At 38.8% G+C, this 20,738-nt stretch overlaps 1 protein-coding gene across 1 annotated transcript in view; it reads left to right on the top strand.

Annotated features, from left to right (window-relative positions):
- Nucleotides 1-5,743: 5,743 nt before the first annotated feature.
- Nucleotides 5,744-20,738, top strand: part of LOC125712649 (ephrin-B1-like) — a 58,318-nt gene continuing 43,323 nt past the window's right edge. The window contains exon 1 of the mRNA XM_048982932.1: nt 5,744-6,883. Within this exon, the coding sequence (XP_048838889.1) occupies nt 6,765-6,883 (119 nt within the window). The 5' untranslated portion in view covers nt 5,744-6,764. The remainder of the gene's footprint in view (nt 6,884-20,738) is intronic.

The following is a 20,738-nucleotide window of genomic DNA, read 5'->3' as shown; positions in this document are numbered from 1 at the left end:
GCAGTTAGCGGGGTAAACTTAAGCTAGAAGTTATGATTGTACAATAAGAGTTTAGGTAAGGAGCAATCCTGCTGGACAATCTTGACTGCTAGCTTAAGTTAACCACAAAAACCAAGAACTCCAGCTGAACTTCAATGAATCAGCTGTGTCGATGTGCGAGTCATTCAGTTTAAGTGGTAGATGAGTTTCCTCAAATGTTTGATCATGTCCTTTGCTTTCAGAATGTTCCAGGTCCAAGTTAGTGTTGTATGTTGCTTGAACGTATTTCTGATGCACCAAAGTTTTTAATAATAGATTATTTATGAACATGTGTCATTATTTTGACGTTATAATAAATATTAAAATCTCAGAAATAACTGAAAAAAGAAACATCCTTTAATATATGGCATATTGTTGAGAAAAAAGCATGACACTTAGTTTAGTGTGGGAAAGAACTGGAATGCTGAAAAGTTAGGGAACAAATACTGCAGAAGTTTCTAGCTGCATTAATCATTTATGCAATCAAATGTTTCAAAAGCTACATATGCGAATAATATTGGTTCTGTAGCCGAAAGCTGAGAAGATGAAAACAATTATACACTGCAAAAATACAGTATGTTTGTTCATGTGAACATCAACTCTAATTGGTGTAATTAAATACATATATATATAAAATATATAAATATTAAATATATTTAAATTAATAATCCATCCATCCATTTTCTGTAACGCTTGTCCTATTCAGGGTCATGGAGGGGCTGAAAGGAATTAGAATTATTTAATGTTATAACTGTCTCTTTTATAAGATCCACAGGTTAGTTATGTCATTGTAAACACATTCAGATCCACTGACATGTACATTAGTGCTGCACAAGGTACTGTTAATATGACTGTATTAGGATGAACTTGCAGACGACTGTGTTGCCTAGAATTAATCATTGTCCTCCTGTTACTGTCATACATATGAGGTAATTGAGGTATTGGTTGATTCTGATCGTGCATGGACTGATCAAATACGTCGTCCATGATTCACCTATAGTATTATTGTATTACGGATAGAATAGCATAAGCATGTTTCTTTTCCTCTCTGATCACTTATATAACTTGTATATAACTTCTTATGTGAAAGAATCCTTATTCTGGGATGTTTACCCTATTCAAGGACACTTACCACGTTTCCCTGGGTTTATAGGGGCTTGCTGAAGACAGGGAAAGGTGCTGCTCAATATGTTTTGTACGCCATTGGTCAGTGTATGAGACACCTGCCTTATCTTCATGGGAAGGGAAAGTACTGCTCAAGAGTACTTGTTTAATTATTTTGGGAACTGCACCTAGTAAGTCAGTGTGTGTAGAACGCTTACCCCCAAACTCAGGAGGAGGGGGGGATACATTGATTATACAAACTTGTTTTATCACTTCCGATTGAAACTGCAGGCAGCATTACTCGGACAAAATCGGAAATTTGAGAATGCATTGCCTGAGGGGGGGGGGGGGGGGTCGGCGGGGGGTGAGCCTGGCCAGCTCATCCCCTGCCCGCACGCAGCGCACAAAATTAGTATAAAGGAAGGGGGAGATTTCAGTACTGACCGGAGCTCAGCTGTGGGATAGAGCGCGCATCGCCCGGCACTTTCTGGGGGCTCACGTGTTGGTCTCCTGCCAGGACTGAAAGGGGCTCCCCAGTCTAAGAGTGAAGGTGGGTGATGATGGCACGTCCGAGTGTGAATAGCTTTGCAATGTCAATGTGTTGATTCAATCAATTATCACAATAATATTAACTTGCACTTTCTATGTATACATGTTTCATTGTTACTCTTTTATATATACATATAGTCACTTGTAGTGGCAGTTTTATTCTTGCTAATGATGTATATATACATATCATCTTAAAACAATGATAATAGCATTTTTTTGCATGGGATTGTCATGTAAGGAACTGGTTAAATGAATCAGAACATTTTGACTGGTGGTCATATGGATTTTCTGTCCTTCTCAGAGTAGCACAGGACACCACATCATCATAGAAAACAGATGGTAGCTACATTTAATGTAATTAAATCATTCTGCATTACAAGAATGTATCATGGCTACAGACATCAAACGCACTCAGTTGCATTTTCTTAGACCAAACACATTCCTCGCATCAGCCAAAAAATCCATTTATTACACACTGACTCGGCAACTGAGCAACACTTATTTGCAACAGCTACGAGAAATGCAACGTAACCAATTATCTGTTGATATCTAATTATCATCCGGGGGTATGTCCTTCAAACTACCTAGATACTTAAAGCTATGCACATTTGCTACATTTCAGATCATTGAACAGATCTATATAAGTATCGCCTAATGGAAGGGCAGCATTAGCTACTTCAGTGCCTCAATATTAAAAGGCACACATTCGTTATCTGTTATAATGAATCCACACATTACTGAAGCCGATTCGCTGAGCATGCAGCATGCGAGGATGAAACATACATCTAACAAAGATTGTAGTCATGTACCAGACAAACTCATATTATATCGAAGTTAGTTAGTTATGTTTAGTTGTGAACTTTTAGACTTCATTAAAAATTATGAAATCCTTATTTTAAAATGATGTTAAAATCTTTGTTACATTGCTTCCTTTCACTATGTGAGTATTGCATGTGCACCCATTGCAATGTCAAGATATACATCACCCCCCCACCCCTCCTCCTTATGACTGTACAGTGCACAGTTCCAGTTCCCCGTGCTTCCTAAATGACACGTCTAAATTGCCCATAGAGAGTGTGCATGTCACATGATGAATTGCCATCCTGTACAGTGCACAGTTCCAGTTCCCTGTGCTTCCTAAATGGCATGTCTAAATTGCCCATATAGAGTGTGCATGTCACATGATGAATTGCCATTCTGTACAGTGCACAGTTCCAGTTCCCTGTGCTTCCTAAATGGCACGTATAAATTGCCCATAGAGAGTGTGCATGTCACATGATGAATTGCCATCCTGTACAGTGCAGTTCCAGTTCCCTGTGCTTCCTAAATGACATGTCTAAATTGCCCATAGAGAGTGTGCATGTCACATGATGAATTGCCATCCTGTACAGTGCAGTTCCAGTTCCCTGTGCTTCCTAAATGGCACGTCTAAATTACCCATAGAGAGTGTGCATGTCACATGATGAATTGCCATCCTGTACAGTGCACAGTTCCAGTTCCCTGTGCTTTCTAAATGGCACATCTAAATTGCCCATAGTGAGTGTGCATGTCACATGATGAATTGGCATCCTGTACAGTGCACATTTCCAGTTCCCTGTGCTTCCTAAATGGCACGTCTAAATTGCCCATAGAGAGTGTGCATGTCACATGATGAATTGCCATCCTGTATAGTGTACAGTTCCAGTTCCCTGTGCTTCCTGGGTTATGCCTTCCAAGATTCTGTGCAGGAAAAGCACTTTCAAGGTTAATGACTGAACGTAAACAGAACTACTATACAAGCATGAGGGACAAAAATAATTAAAACTGAACAAACTGAGATAACATTTAACTTCATTTTCAAATTCATTATTTTTGGAATTTTTTATTGCTTGTACGTAATACTGGCTGTATAAGGGAACCAAGGGTTAATCTTATAAATGTATTCGCTACATTTAACACCCCAGGAAAATGATAATGTTCACAAACTTCAAGAATAAGTCGGAATTACAAGAAAATTGGTGCAATGCATCCACCTTACAATCACCTGTACAAATTTTAAATGTTGTACATTTCATTCATCTGCTAACCAGTTACCCTGTTATTAAAATGGTTCTTCATTTGTATTTATTTTTTAAGATATTCTGTTTGTGTACTGTGTATTTTTTTAGTTGTTTGCACTATATTTACTTGTCAGGTGACTTAATTACTTTATTGGGAGAAGGTGTTGCTTAAAATGAAGAATGCCTTAAATTCAGGTGTGCATAAGTATTGGGTAGATTTTTGCTGCTGTACAAATGGGCAAAAAGGAGACCAAACAGAAGATGAAAAGACATAAATATTTAACCAGCTTTCACAGGGCTACAAAACTATTGAAACTGCAAAGGTGTTGAGTTGTGGTCACCGCATAGTTAATAGATTTCTGAGCATGAGACCACAGAGCTGCAAAAAGCATGTCGAGAAGAATTAAACAGGAAGTATGCAGGAGCCTTTTAGCCTTAAGTGCCACCATCTTTCAGAACTGCAAACTTCCTTTACTCTGCAGAAGTGCAAGGTGCAAAGTGCTCTGCATGATTGGCAGGGTCAGAAAGGCAGGAAAACAGCCTCCTTTAAATAAAAATCATAAGCAAATGCGTAAAGAATGGGCAAAGGAATATATGAAGAGAGATTTTTCATAGCTTTTAGGGACGGATGATATGAGAGTGATCCTGGTTGGACCTCTTGGTTGGGGCCATGGCTGGGTTGCTGACTTGCATCGCTCACCAAGGTGGGGGAGGGATAATGATATCGGCTGCAATTATCAGCAGTGAATTGGTTGGACCTTTTAGGGTGGAAGACGGCTTGAAAATGAACCCCAGAAACTACTGCAAGTTACTGGAGGACACCTTCCTCAATCAGTAGTACCAGAAGAAGGCAGCATCGTTCAAAAAGTCCGTAATACTGATGCAAGACAATGCTCCATCTCATGCATGGAACTACAGCAAAGCGTTCAAAGACAGCAAAATGATGATTTGGTCCCCTTGCTCACCTGATTTGAACCCAATAGAAAACCTGTGGGCCTTGCTAAAGAGGGAGATCTAGAGAGAAGGAAAGGAGTACACATCACTGAACAGCTTGTCTTGCATAATAAATGTGCACACATATGTTTTTGAAAAATTATTATATTTTCCCCTTGTAACATACAAATCTAAGTCTTTCCGTATATAACATTTACTGCTGTGGCAATGAATGCATTGGTATTACTTAAAATGTTGTGTATGTTAAACAATTTAAAATCTGCAAAACACACCCTTGCATAATAATTAGGTACACAATGTATGTTTGTTTATCTGCACTTTGCATTGCTGTTATATGCACAAGAATTTCCCCCTGGAATCAATAAAGTTTTTGAAATAAATCCTACATATTTCACATATCTCACTATGTTTTGGCATCCATGAATTTTTGGTTTCTAAAAGAAAGCGCTGCAACCCAAAAAAACTTCAGTAATAATAATGCATGACTTATTAAATATTATTAACCAAATCTGATTTACGCAATACTTCTACAGCTGCCGATAGAGGGCGACATTGACTTTTTAAAGAAACACAATTAGTACGATTAACACTTATTAGACGAAAGTTAAGAAAAGCACTTAATAAAAATAGAAGAGACCTACATATTTCACAATAACACGCTTACCTACCCAGATAAATTAAGTTTTAGGAGACTTACACTTACACCATATAACTCTTATAATAGTCGTAAGGTGCACAGTAAGCATTTAATTAATGCTCTAAAATCTCTTACTAATAACGCATATATTGTGTCAAGACTAAAATTATGTATTAAACCACTATAAATAGAATATTGTTTGTAATTCGATGGTAACTTCAACGAGATATCGTCATTGGTAGTGATTTTTGTCTCTGGAGAAAATGTAAATAATATTTTTAAAAGTATCATTACTCAGTAACGCTAGAAATACATCTGACTCGAAGAGCAACAAAGAAATGCAGTATCACTCGAGGACCCTGGAGGTCTGCCGTGATTGGCCGGCATGCCAGGGCTGTCCTTTGCTCGCCTGAGATTCGGGTTGCATTGCCAGTTGCGCAAGTCTGGACGCAGTGTTACAGATTCTGCCACATGCTCTGCCGTGCAGCTTTAGTCAGGAAGTACGTGAGAGGATGAAAATGAGCTGCAGAAAAATTGCCATTTGATACAACATCCCCCCGTTTTTTCTTTTTACAGTTTCAATGTCAACTATGTGAAGCAGTCCTTCTTGTTCTCTTGAAAGGGAACAGAGCCAATATATTGTGTTTTTGGATTAAATCAACATGGACTTAGCACATGACTGGAATGTTTAAGACACAAGGAAGAAGAAGATGTGTTAACAATATTTAAGTAATTTCTGATTCCTGAATGAGAAACATTGTCTCTGGAGGGGGTTAATGGATTCGACAAGTCATCGTACGGAATACTGTGGATAATTACCCTGATGGAGCATTTTATACGTGAAATAATTGACTGGAGTTTTTATATATATGTATATAAAACTTCGCCTCCTTCTTTGCAGAGCAATGGATGTGTGCTTAACAGTTTAAAATAAATATATACACGCGCAGTGCTGTAGAACAAGATCAGAAGCGCAAAGTGATCCATCCCAAAAGAAAGTACTATTTTTTAATACTCCAAACACCTCAAAACGCCCGTTACACGGGTAACTGAGTGCGGCGTGCAACCTGTTTGAAAGTCATACACTCTCCTCTATTTTATGTAGGCTCCTTAAAGGAGAGATGCGAAATTAAATTTCTTTATTTAAAGAAATGTATTGTTCTGCATGCTTGATACGTTTCTTGCACTGCAGCGGCAAGTAAGGAAAGGTCGTTTTTACAATATTTCATCTTCCAGAAAGTAGCTTTCCAGCAAGGACTGTAATACAACGAAAGGAAGTTTGCAATAAAATAATCGGATTTTGCTTCTCTCTCTGGTCATTCCATGCCACCCACAACCTGGCACGCAGACAAAATATTAACGCGACTTTGTTGATCTGGATCGAAAACCTATTGGGAGTTACAATCATCATCATCACAGGATTTTCTCCGTCTTATCTGCTTGCCACACAAACAAAAGTGGCGATGGCAGGAGTTGGGTGCTGCTGGAAGTATTACCTATGGGTTTTGACAGTAACTTGCAGATATGCCTTACCAGTTGCAAAATCCTTGGAATCGGTGTTATGGAGCTCGCAAAACCAGAAGTAAGTGTAGCCAGTGTTACATCTTCAATTCATTCACCGGGAACTCGAAGTGGGACGGATTTACCCTTGCGCTTTCTGCTGCTGTACTTATTCTGCTAAGCTTGCAAAATATTTTATGTTAATAGCAATTACCAGAACTTACGGCGAGCTCGCTAATGCTCTGAAGCATTTCGCAACTTCTGCTTGAATTTTTAATTTGAGATGTTATGTTTTGGTTCGTTTTGTTTTTTTCTTTTTTTGCGGGGGGGGGGGGGGTTGCTTATTTCAGATTTCTTGATTCTGCTCTATCGTTCTATCAACAAAGTGAACACATTTTACATAGAACGAGGAATGGCATAATATTAGTTTTTTTCTGTTTTATGCTATTTAAAGAAACACATTTGCTATAATTAGATATTATTAGATATAATTAGCCGTAGTTGTAGTGGTGGTGTTGGTAGTCATATTTTTTATTATATGGTACATTATATATATATATATATATATATATATATATATATATATATATATATATATATATATAAAATTAATCATTTAGTTTATTTATAATTTATTCATTGGCGATACGTATTTCATTTTCTCATGTCATTCATTATTTCTGGAACGCAGATTTATTTTTTATCTAATACCGGAATGAATATTCCTACAAGCATACAGAAAAAAACATTTTTAATCCTTGTAAAGCAAAGTTGAAACGGTTGAAAAAATGTCTTATAATGTGCCTGTAACGTACAGGGTTTATTTCTTCGAATTATTCTGGAAGTTTTTTTTATTGGCCTGTGATTTAACATCACAATGCATCCTCTTAAATATTTAGAAATACACATTATGTATTTTTTCCACGAAATTTACTGGGAAATTGAATCACTGTAAAGTGATACTAAACCATCACAAAGCTTTCAAAAGTATCTACTTGATAAAGAGGCATTTATTGTGATTGTAGGTAAGCGTTAGATAGGTAAATTGTATCACATTAACTTTCATAGCTATATTTACAATGAAAAAACAATATAACATATAACTTTTAACATAGTTTGAGATTTTACTAAATACATGTACAATGCATCTGTAGTGAATAATGAATGTTGCTTAGATAGTTGTGGAGTTGCTATGATATTTGTAAATGCTAACGGTATTTAGAATTCCACATGTGTTTTATACAAAGTATCTGTTGCAAACAGACAGGTGTAAACATAAGAGGTTAGTGGTCGTTTTCTCAAGCAATATGATGTTTATTTGCACATCCCGATTGATCATTGTTGTTCTGCTTGCTTATGCCTGGCGCCCAGAGGGACCTAGCAGTTCATCCAGATCAGCACTTGAAATTCTGATTGTGTTTCTTTGAAAGGAAACACCCAGCGTGTGTTTTTAGCCTAAATTGATTTAAAAAAAAAAAAACTTTAATTAATTTTGAGCAAAATATTTAATATTTTGTTTTTATGCCAGTTTTTTTTTTTTACTAGCTAAGTTCACACACCTGACTGTTCAGCTAACTATATGTTCTTTTTACTAAATAGGTATATAAGTTAATGCTCACATACACCCATATTCTATGCTGGATCGCTCAGGATATGTACTTTGCTATTTTTCAGAACACACTCACCATTAGAAGATTAAGTCCTTTGTTGAGTGTCATTATCCTGCATTAGTATTAGAATCTCTTTCTTTAAATGGGCACTAAATAAACATTGTTCCAGTTGCTGCCGGATGTGATGGTTTTATGGTGGGAGGTAGTGGTTATGGAGAAGTATCGCAATGGATACTGAGATGGGCATGTGGAATAACACTACTTTATGCTTGCTTGGGCTGCTAAATCACTCTCAAGGGCCTTGCGGGATTTTCACCATAATTCCACTGGGTCTTTGTTTTAAAAAAGATATTTTTAGTTTTGCTTTTTATACTCATTTTATTTCTCTACATGCTGCTTTTCTGGATGACCATGGAAGAGCACACCCTATCAGATTCTTTGGAGCATTTGATAATCCAAAATGCCCTGCAAAACTCCACTGCGGTAACTTTCTGTAATCGTTATTTATTTGGTGGTGTTTAAGTTCTGAGATTATACTTTGCTGGGTTTTGTGTGCTGTTTTTAGAAGTTCCTGACCCAAACTTTTTTTTTATTTTTTTTTTTTTTGCAAATGATCTTGAGCAAAAGACCAGTTACAACAGTTACATAAAATGCAATTTGGACAACCTGCATCGCAAATAACACTGGGTTCGGGAGGTATTAGCAGATTTACTAATCTGTAGCAGTAACACCATCCCTACCATTACCATTGCCATCTACCTCATGATTATATAGTTAAAACAATAATTTTTGGCCCTAGTTAACTAAGTAGACGATAAATCTAAAAATGTTATATGTGTTAAATGTGTAAAAAAAATGCTTTTTTGTCTGACCTTCTGACAGTTATAAAGCCAGCTGTAAAGGGAAAGTTCAGACTCATCTGTTCAATCTGACCGACGTTCCTGTGCTTAATGACAATCCCAGGATTAACTTTGTCACAATTTAAATAGGGGACACAAAACTTTAAACTATTTTATAAACCCATGCAGCTCATTGGGGTTTAGCCGCACACAAGAAAAGAAGTCTTAAGGGGGGCCTCCGATTCTTTCTTTCCACTCCCCTGCTTCACAGGAGTTCTGATCACATTTCACAGGAATTCCGATCTGATCACAATGTGCAGGAACTTGGATCCACCTCGGGATGGCTAAGCCCACAAAGAATGAAAGTGTAAAAGCAGCCATTGTGAGGCCAGGCATGCTGATATTACACTTACAGAAAGCAACTGGTCTGTCAGCTTGAAAGTTATGCTGCGGGCGTTTTTGAAGACAGCCGGGCTAATTTCAGTATAGTAAATCTCAGGTTGACATGGATTGACACAGAATTACACATGGCATTTTTAGAAGAAAGATCTGCAATATACAGTGGCATCTGTCTGAATAGAGTCTGACAGCTCAAAGTGGCTACATTTTCACAAGTTCTAATCAGATTTTTACAGATATTGCTTTTCTTCACAATGCAACTTTCTAAAGGATAAATGATTATGGAAGATGGATGATGATTTTCTTTTCTTTGTGTGGATGTATGTCAATGTAAATTTTTAAGATTTTTTGAGGAAGTATGTTTAAAACCAGTGAATGATCAGTAATGATTGTTTAAAGTTTAAAAAATATGATGTCATTTGTGGAGAGAAAATAAGAGTGCAGAAATGTAATCTTGCTTAATTTACAATGATGTAAAATCACTGGGGTCAATTATTTTTTTAAAATTTGCTTGCTATTGACCGGTTACAGACTCTCGCGCATGTACTCACTGTCAAGAAAGCAGGTGACTTGTCTCATTTAATATCAGACAATACCCTTTCTGCTTTTATGGTTGGGTTTGCTTTCTGGGGACACATGCTATTTAATTTTACAAAGCAGGGCCCAATGAGTTTCATCTATGAAGCGTGGTGACCCACAGTGTTCCACCATACCCTGGCCTCTGCCACTGGCACAACTTGAGCTTAAGTTTTGGGGTGGCTTTCATGGCCTTGGTATTATGAAGGGAGGAAGAGCTGATATTTGGCAGGAATACCAGAAGACAAGCAGTGAGGTGCAGGTCTGGAATGTGGCTGCTGCTCCACACAGTTAAGCCAAAATGTCACCCGTCTGCTTTTAAGTGGCAAGCGTCAGCACTCATGTGTGGCAGACAGGACATGAACGGCCCACAACAGAGGCTTGATCTTTTTAAATGGGGCCTCTGCTTAACCATGCATTCAGGCTAAGGGCTTGTGAAACGGATGGATCTGACATCCATTCCAAAACCCATTAGGATGAACATTACAGTGAAGATTTATTTTAATGGACAACGCAGTCCCTCCTCAGCTTACAGCGCTTTAAGTGTCAGGTTGTACCAGATGGACTCTTGCTCACACAATTTTCAATATGAAACATAACACTGTCCTGATCCTTTAGCCCATGAATATGTGAAACGGATCTGAGCAACTGAGAAATAGCAGTAGAAGCCCTGGGAATTAGAGATTCTTCCATTCATTTTTTCGGAAAAATTTACCTTCTTGAAAGTAGCAGCATTTCAGGTGGAGGTTGGGGTTTGATCTTCGGCAGGATCCTTTTCTGTCCTCATGCTGCCGCGCCTATAAGGTGGAGGTTTGGGTTTGATCTTCGGCAGGATCCTTTTCTGTCCTCATGGTGCCACACCTATCAGGTGGAGGTTTGGGTTTGATCTTCGGCAGGATCCTTTTCTGTCCTCATGCTGCCGCACCTATCAGGTGGAGGTTTGGGTTTGATCTTCGGCAGGATCCTTTTCTGTCCTCATGGTGCCACACCTATCAGGTGGAGGTTTGGGTTTGATCTTCGGCAGGGTCCTTTTCTGTCCTCATGGTGCCACACCTATCAGGTGGACGTTTGGGTTTGATCTTCGGCAGGATCCTTTTCTGTCCTCATGGTGCCGCACTTATTAGGTGGAGGTTTGGGTTTGATCTTCGGCAGGATCCTTTTCTGTCCTCATGGTGCCGCACCAATTAGGTGGAGGTTGGGGTTTGATCTTTGGCAGGATCCTTTTCTGTCCTCATGCTGCCGCACCTATTAGGTGGAGGTTGGGGTTTGATCTTTGGCAGGATCCTTTTCTGTCCTCATGCTGCCACACCTATCAGGTGGAGGTTGGGGTTTGATCTTTGGCAGGATCCTTTTCTGTCTTCATAGAGCCGCGCCTTTCAGGTGGAGGTTGGGGTTTGATCTTCGGCAGGATCCTTTTCTGTCCTCATGCTGCTGCGCCTATTAGGTGGAGGTTGGGGTTTGATCTTTGGCAGGATCCTTTTCTGTCCTCATGCTGCCACACCTATCAGGTGGAGGTTGGGGTTTGATCTTTGGCAGGATCCTTTTCTGTCCTCATGCTGCCACACCTATCAGGTGGAGGTTGGGGTTTGATCTTCGGCAGGATCCTTTTCTGTCCTCATGGTGCCGCACTTATTAGGTGGAGGTTTGGGTTTGATCTTCGGCAGGATCCTTTTCTGTCCTCATGGTGCCGCACCAATTAGGTGGAGGTTGGGGTTTGATCTTTGGCAGGATCCTTTTCTGTCCTCATGCTGCCGCACCTATTAGGTGGAGGTTGGGGTTTGATCTTCGGCAGGATCCTTTTCTGTCCTCATGCTGCTGCGCCTATTAGGTGGAGGTTGGGGTTTGATCTTTGGCAGGATCCTTTTCTGTCCTCATGCTGCCACACCTATCAGGTGGAGGTTGGGGTTTGATCTTTGGCAGGATCCTTTTCTGTCTTCATAGAGCCGCGCCTTTCAGGTGGAGGTTGGGGTTTGATCTTCGGCAGGATCCTTTTCTGTCCTCATGCTGCCGCGCCTATTAGGTGGAGGTTGGGGTTTGATCTTCGGCAGGATCCTTTTCTGTCCTCATGCTGCCACACCTATTAGGTGGAGGTTGGGGTTTGATCTTCGGCAGGATCCTTTTCTGTCCTCATGCTGCCACACCTATTAGGTGGAGGTTGGGGTTTGATCTTCGGCAGGATCCTTTTCTGTCCTCATGCTGCCACACCTATTAGGTGGAGGTTGGGGTTTGATCTTTGGCAGGATCCTTTTCTGTCCTCATGCTGCCGCGCCTTTCAGGTGGAGGTTGGGGTTTGATTTTCCTTTGTATAGCCCTCGGGTTTGACATGGTTGCAGTTCCTGGGTGCCTGTCAGCCGCTGACTTTCCCTGATGGCTTCAGCCAGCTGTCGCGGGGCTTGCCTAACCTTTGTAAGTATGCTCGTTCCTGAAAAGGGTCTTCTGGACTATAGGGAGCGGTTTTTTATGGGGGGTATGGTGGAGGTGAGAAAATGGATTAGATGTAATACTAACGCCTCATCCAAGGCTCACTGAGCCTTAGCCATCAGCATCATGGCAGCTGCAAAGGCTGAACACGGTGGATTCATGCTGCGCCGCTGCAGCTAATCCACAGGTTTGTATTCTCACCCCCCCAGTGCAGCTTCATAGACTCTCTTTCTGGCTTAACACCCTGAATTTTCTGAATACCATTAGAGGGGAAAAAAAGTCTCGCAATATGCTTAATAATTCAGTGAGGAAAGTATTATTTTGTCTGGGCAAGTGACCTTTCATAAATGAAGTTTAAAAGAGGTTTGATAATAATGTAAAATAAATGTAATGCGTATATGATATACCTTTGACTTGTCCTTTGAGTATGGATGGTATTCTAGTGTCTGTTAATGAAAGTATTGATTGCTGCTTGATTTAATTTCAGTGTTGTTCTTTTCTTTGACAGAACTGCTTCGGAAAAAAAGCACAAGTTTCAGCTAATATAACCGCTAACCTTTATTATATGAATTCAGCTTTGGTTTAGTTTTTGAAGCTCTGAAGCTCATAAAAATTTATCCAGCGAGCTAAATTTTTAACCTGCTTTAACACTTAAGTTGCATCTGTCACATTTGCCTACAGTGATTACCTCGGGATATTTGGGGTACCCAACTGAGTGTGATTGGATTCTGTACAGTTTCCAAAATAAATCTGCATAGAAATTTTTTTCTGTGATATTCCTTTTGCGATATATGAGTTTTTGTTGAAGAACCCCCATTTCACAGCTGGCTCATGCTGACATTTTGCCCTCAGTGAAGGTACTTGGGAACTACAAACATGGCGCCGTTTACTGGGAACTCAGATGGAGGGTCTCAGCTCTTTATTGGTATACAGCTCAATAGATTACTGCTTTTGCATCGATACGCGTGACGTCTGCATTTGTCTGAATGAGACACCTGCGTCTGCATTCACGTGACGTCTGCATCATAAAAGTGCAATGTTCAAAAATAGAAGTTTTGACCTACATCACTACCATATGTTTAATGATTAATTAATTCCTGTTACCCTAGCTCAGCAAAGCAAAGACATTTTCCGAACATGCTCTGGAATTCAGGAGGTGCAATTGCGGTATGTCATGTGGGGTTACTTCTGCTTTGAGTCACACCTGGTTTGTACAAGACAAATCTAAAAAATGCTAGATTTAATATTTTTGATATCTCAAGCATCTGGTGACATTTTTTTTTACATTGGTCTTATTAGCCAATGTTGTTTCTTTTCTGCAGGGAAGGATAAAGTAGTTCCATATACTAAAAGTCTAAATAAATATTTAAATGGCTAAATTAAAGTGGAGATTTTTTTCTAATATGTAGTCTTATACAAGTATAATATCTTTGGAACAAGAATGATATTGTTTAGTTAACATAAGAATAAATTACATAAGTGTTAATTTATTTGGATGTATACTAAGGCAGGAGAAATGAAACAAACTTTGGTAATTAATATGTATACGATTTGTACTATTCACTATTTAATTATTTATCTCCATCTAGCGGGTGAATGAATCCATATATGCTGACAGAATGACCAATACCTAAGTAAATCGCATATGGTGTTTTTAGGTTAATATTTACTAATGTATTTATACTCAATATTCTTTGCTAACAAATGCAACATACAGTAGGATTATCATTTAAATACTTTTTTAGAAAGGAAATGTCATATTTTTGATTAATCAAAGTAACTTCCTCTAGAAGTTATAACAGCAGAGAAAATTCGAGGCTTTCTTTCTACAGTGGACATTATATTCAGTTAAATTCTCAAACACTCCTGGATCATTGTCCATAGGTCTGATGCATTGGCTGGCTGCTTCGCCTTGACCTTTCTGCCCAGTTCATCAACTAATCCTATGGGTTAAGGTCAGCTGACTCTGGTGGCCAGGCCATAAGTTTCAGGTTCACGTCTTTTTCTCTCCTTTTAAGATAGTTGTGACACAGTTTGGAGTATGTTTGGGGTCATTGTCCTGTTGCATAAAGAATGGCTGACAAATCATTCCGTTGACTGATGGAATGGCATGTTACTTCAGGATGCTATGGTGGCCTTTCTCATTCAAAATTCCAGTCACACTATGCAGATACCCAACTTTAGATCCAGCAAAGCACCACCGCACCATCACATTGCCTTGAAATCATACAGTGTGGTAGCATCCTTCCCCCAGTGCAATGGGGCACATAACGCCTCCTTGGGGAACCATAGAGTTCAGAGTTCGATTCACCAGTACACAGCACCTTACGCCAGTCTTCTACACACCGGTCCTGTGTTCTTTGGCTCATGCAAAGCTTTTCCAATCGTTAGGATCCCTCAATAGCGGCTTTTTGGCTAAACACATCCTGTTAGCTCTGCCACCCTCAGTCTTCTGTGCAGAGTTGAAGATGACGATTTCGCGCCATGGTATTCATTCAGCGGCACGTTGATTTCTGGTGCACTTAACCTTCTGTTATGTAAACCGGTGACTCTTATGACCTTGTCTTGTGCCTTAGAAGAGGGTCGAGTCCTCCCAGTCCTCTTCCTCTCCATATTAGATCTAGTTTGTTAGTGTCTCTTGATGGTATAAGCAACTGTGCCGGAAGGAATTTTCAGTTTCCTGGCAATTACTCTGTAACTATAGCCTTCCCCTCTCAGAGTGAAAATTGCTTGTCTTTTCTCTGTTGTTAGCAACTGTCGCAGGCCCGAAAGCGCGGGAAAGCACACACAGAACATTAAAGTATGAACTAGGCTTAAGTGTGTAGTTGGTGGGGCAAATGGGACGAAGCCAGTGCTAGAATGAGCTTCAGGGTCCTTTAAATGCAACACACCCGTATTGTAGAGTTTCTCCGCCGAAAGTGTGTAGATTGCCAAAGTGCCCTTAACTTTAGGCACAAGTCAAAAAAGTATAGGTACTCGCTCTTTTCACTTAAGTGCTTGGGAGAACTGACCCCTAAATAATTGTGTCTTGTGCGCATCTAAGTGGGGGTATGCGAAACAAAGTTAGAACGACATAACACAGACACTTCAGAATTACCGATGTAATAAGTAAGTGGAGAAGAAAAAACACTTTAAACAGGCTGAGTATTCTTTTCCATGATGACAGCAGGAGCGTATTGCTGTCTGATAGGAGAGTTGCTAATAGATTTGCTTAATTGTGCTGCACAGTAAAGAATCATCTTGTAATTCAGTGTATATTATTTTAACTGGGCATATAATATCGATGCAAGAAGGAATCATTGACTCAAGGGAGGAAATCCTGCTGGGACTAGTTTGGCTCGGGATTCAGATTACTCAGAGTTCTTCTGAACTCGTGTGCTCACACGGTGCTTCTAGCAGTCTCTCCTTTGCAGCATGTCTTTAATAACCCATATAAAACTCTGTATACTGTATAGTCATGTACACTATATTGAGCATTATTCCATTTTCTGAGAAATGCCCATTAGAGTCTTTGCACAATGACCGATGTTGAGATACAAATACATATTTTGCATATAAAATCAAAGAAAGGCCTTTTTCATTCAAAGTAGAGTCTAACCCCCTTTGTGATGTCAGTTTTTTTGGCTTATTCTAATTCACATGGCATATATGTGCCATTAGACTAAATTTGAAATCTGATTCCTGTATAATGGTTCTGCTCCAGTCTGATTCCTTAACCCTGGGTCTGAGATTTAACCCTTAGTAAACGTTGCAGTAAAGTCTCGCTCCTTGGGCTAGCCAGGCAAGATAACTTTAAAGAATTTCCGTCCTTGAATCTCCATTACATCTTCATTTTTTTTAATTACATTTTTTAATGCTAGTCATATATTTCAGCTTGCAAATCCAGTAAAGAAAAAAAAAGATTTTTAATGGGCATTTTAGAATTTAATCTTGAAGACAGCACCCCAAATTTCACCAGTATAATTTAATTAATAGTGTTTATGAAATCAGGTATTATACAAATAATATTATTTTATTATTATAGAATTATATAAACACTCTAAGTGTTAAAGAATCACATCAGGGTCAGGATGACACTATTGCCTTTGTGCTCATAGCCAACAGGGAAACATCACAAAAAATCTGGTATCATACTATTACATCGTCATAAACCCATGAAAAAGGACATCATTTTAAACTTTATTAAACATTACAATTCAGTCTTCAAGAAATGATTTTCCCCCAGTTAAAGCTGTTTTGATGGCAGAATGTAATGGTGCTTGTTTCGAAAAACATACCGATCACTCTGTTCTGGTCAAGTGGTGAGGAGGGTAATGCTGTAGGGTGTTATGCAGCTGTTCTCATAGGCAGGGCCTCCGGTGGTGAGGGACGCCCAGTGTGGGATATCGGCAGTCTTACGAGCATGTGTGTCATGAATAGTCCTAATACAACAACAGAAGCATGTTCTCCTACTTTTCAGAAATACCCGGCTAGTCTCAGATGGGTAAAAAAAAAAAAATCAACTTTTAAACAAGAACAAAAATACAAAGAACTAGATGAGAGTAATTATCTGTATGCCCTAAAGGTTAATGAAAAGTGTTAGACAGATCTGTTCTGGCATTGTATTTGATATACAGCCTTTTGTTTGAATTGTTTGAATTAATATACATTTGCATTCTTAAATCCTGGTTTAATCCTGGTTATGCTGCTTCCAGACTCAAAGTCAAAGACAGCAGTACACAAGAACAAGGTGAACCAGGAGACAATGGCGATGACCAAAAAGCAGCCAACTAGAGGGCAGAAGCAACTTTCTAATGCCAGCAATGACTGCCAACTTACCCAACAGTGCCTCATGAATCAGGGGATGACATCATGTGACCTTCAGAAAGAATGAGAAACATTAAGTGGTGTGAAGTGCACTGTTAGGACTGCTAGGGCTGCTAGCAGTCCCAGAAGCCCTTAAAGACCCATAAAGCCAAGGAGAAGCCCTTCATCAATGAGAAGCAGGGAAGAGCCAGGCTGCAGTTTGCAAAAATGTGTATTTTATACAGATACATTCCCATAAACGGAGAAATAAGTGAAACCAACATGTTGCTGTGGTTTCTTAGTTTGCTACAGAACTGTATATACAGTATTTTTCCATGCAGCCTACCATGCAAAATGCAAAAACCTGTTGAAACACCGGATCATCAGATGAATTATACATCTGCAAATGCATTAAATGTTCTTTAAGTAATAGTTTTTTCTGATAAATATAGATATGCAGACTATTTTTTAGAGGGGATCAGAAATAGAAAGTAGTACATAACAAGGGTAAACAGTATGTGTCATTTCATACTTTATTATAAATTAACAAAACAGCAATACTGTTTATTTTATTGGGTGTCAAATGCGAATGCTGAACAATAAATATTTCCAAGTTCATAAGGGATACGTCCAAGTTGAAAAAGGAAATCATCAAAAATGTATTCAGTATTTTAATGTAGAATTTACTTGAAGTTTTGAGATTTTGCTGAGTTCATTGTAGTCAGTATTCATCCATTTCCTTTGACCTGGTGATCTGTTCTTAATTTAAACAACTAGGTCAATAAGAATCACAAATATTAAAAGAAAATTTTATGGTCTGATTTTTTTTTATGTTTAACAATGCATGCAGTCTTCATGCATGTGTATGTGCTTTCTTCTTAATTCTCATCCCCATTTTAATAGCTTTAAAAAAATGAGGTTTCACAATGGGTCCCATCAGCCTCCAGATATGGCCGAGAGCAAGAAAGTGCGGACATAGCTGGGCTTGTGCTTTTGTTAAGCTAGGAACAAATTATTATTATTATGCAAGCGTTCTTTTTTATTTTCAAAGCCATGTTCTTTCCTTCAATGATGCTTCGATTAGCTTTACAATGAAGGTACTAGAAGAGATATAAATACATACTGTAATAATTATATTGTGGAAGTAAAGCAGTTTCTTGTAGTACTGCCCTTTGTATGTGGAGTTTCTCCAAGTGTTTTGGTGGGGTTTCTCCCAAACATTATTCAGATTTCTTTCGCAGGTTTGAAGACGTGTTATTTAACTGAATTGTATGTGTGCGTGTCTGCAGAGGCATTAGGTATCGCTCGTGTTCTCTTTCCAGGAACAGCCTGCCGACCTCCAGCTGCGGTGATGAATGTCATTGCAGGCTGTGGGAGTGCATGTATGTCTCTTATGTACCAGACAAAACATGCTTCTCAACTTATATGTATAACTTTGATACGCATGTTGTTCATCTAAGAATTGGATCATTAGCCCTAAAGATGTTCTGGCTTGTCGGTGACACTGACAGTGAGAGAGATGCATATGTAATAGACATTGGATCGTGTTTTGAGCTGCTTAGACTTGTGAAGAATCACACATTTGACCTCTGGAAAGAAATAATGGAAAAATAATCTAGGCCTAAATTTCTGTCGGAGAGAGCCTGATGAAGCTGAAGGACACATCAGGCTCATATCTGCTCACGTCTCTGAACTCATTAATTCTCTCTTCTGTGCCCATTCATTAATATCATTTTGATTCATTCCTTCGGGGATTTTAAAGTTTCCAACACAATTATGTGCCATTACTGCTTCATCAGTCAGTTGCCATCTCCATGGACAATGTTTACATGGAATTTAACATTCCAGAAATGCATTAAAAATGTCCGTTTGGTCAGTTTTTAGGTTGTTGGTAATACTGGCAGTTCTGATATGACATGCATATCCAAAACATGTATTGGGTCATACATGATTTGAAAACAGGGGAAATAAATCAGTCTAACATTGTTTTGGCTGGTATGCGTTTTCTCCCTTAATGTTTACATCTTGTGTAATGGGGTAGCCTTCCTGAACATGGTGGTCTGTGAAGCAGTACACTTGCTTTGTTTTGGAAGAGCTCCTTCTTAGGGGTGTAATGAAAAGCTGATCTAAATCCGAACTGCAGTCCAACTGCCTGTCATACAGCTGCATGAATTCAAAACACCCAGTCCGGCTCGAATTTGGAAAGGATGTAGAAGGAAAAACGGAAAGCTGTCAGAAATGGAATCATGCGTTATATTTCTGGTTCTTACTGTGATTTTATTTTCTTCATTTACCGTTCATGTATTAAGAGACACATTCATGAGGAAAGCTGGAGGTTAGAGAGCAGAGTCAACTAGCATCCAACACATGTCAAGCTGTCAGGGTTAAGGCCTTTGTTTAGACATTTTACTTCAAATTCAGGGCATTTCAGAATTCGTAAAATGAATCTAAATTGTATTCAGTCAGCGCAAAAATAAATTGCATCAATTCCTAACCACTCATTCTGGACAGGGTCACTGGGAACATCTCCCTGAAATTTCATAAAATTTTCTATAGTGCCAAAAATATGAGTGAACAAGGTTTACAAGAAAGTGAAATGTATATTGTGAAATCAAAGGCTTTGATTATAAAAGGAGGCCTTTAATACTCAAAGCAAAGCTTGGTCTTTTGAATGTAATTGTTAAGGTATGGAGTGGGCTGTCCCCAACTCTATATTCTTCCACGAACACAGTTATTTCTGTTGTGCAATTTTGCATAAAACAAGGTTTGATGGGAACATGCCTGCCACACCGTAGATGAAATTCCTGCAAGGAAAATGGCATACTAAATTCATACAATTAAAGTATAAGAATATCAATAACAGTGTTGGACTGTGTAATGTTATCCTCATCTACTTCTACTTCTCTCACAGGGGTGTATAACAGTGTAAATAACTCCCAGTGTACCATTACATATTTTTTCTCACAAGACAAGGGCAACCGGGAATCTCTCACTAAATTTGTTGCTTTGAAAAACTGTACAAGCATTGTAATAAAAAAAATAAGTCTATGAAGGACTAGAGCACGCCCGAGCATACACAACTGGTAACAAATGTAGGGCTATTTATCTTGGGGAAGAACTTAATATGACACAAGCTGTGTGTACATAGTCCATCTTAATTTAGCGGATTTTAGTCTTCAAATTACAGAGACAGCAAAGATATGCTCTTCCATATAATAATGTATACTATACCATAAAGCTTGTAAAATATAATCTATCATTATGAATGTTGTAAAATACAATCAAAAATACATCTGATAAGATTTTA

This window comes from Brienomyrus brachyistius, chromosome 18, assembly GCF_023856365.1.
Source record: "Brienomyrus brachyistius isolate T26 chromosome 18, BBRACH_0.4, whole genome shotgun sequence".
NCBI classification, from domain to species: Eukaryota; Metazoa; Chordata; class Actinopteri; order Osteoglossiformes; family Mormyridae; genus Brienomyrus; species Brienomyrus brachyistius.
Note: the sequence above shows the minus strand (reverse complement) of the source record. Positions and strands in the feature narration are given on the sequence as shown.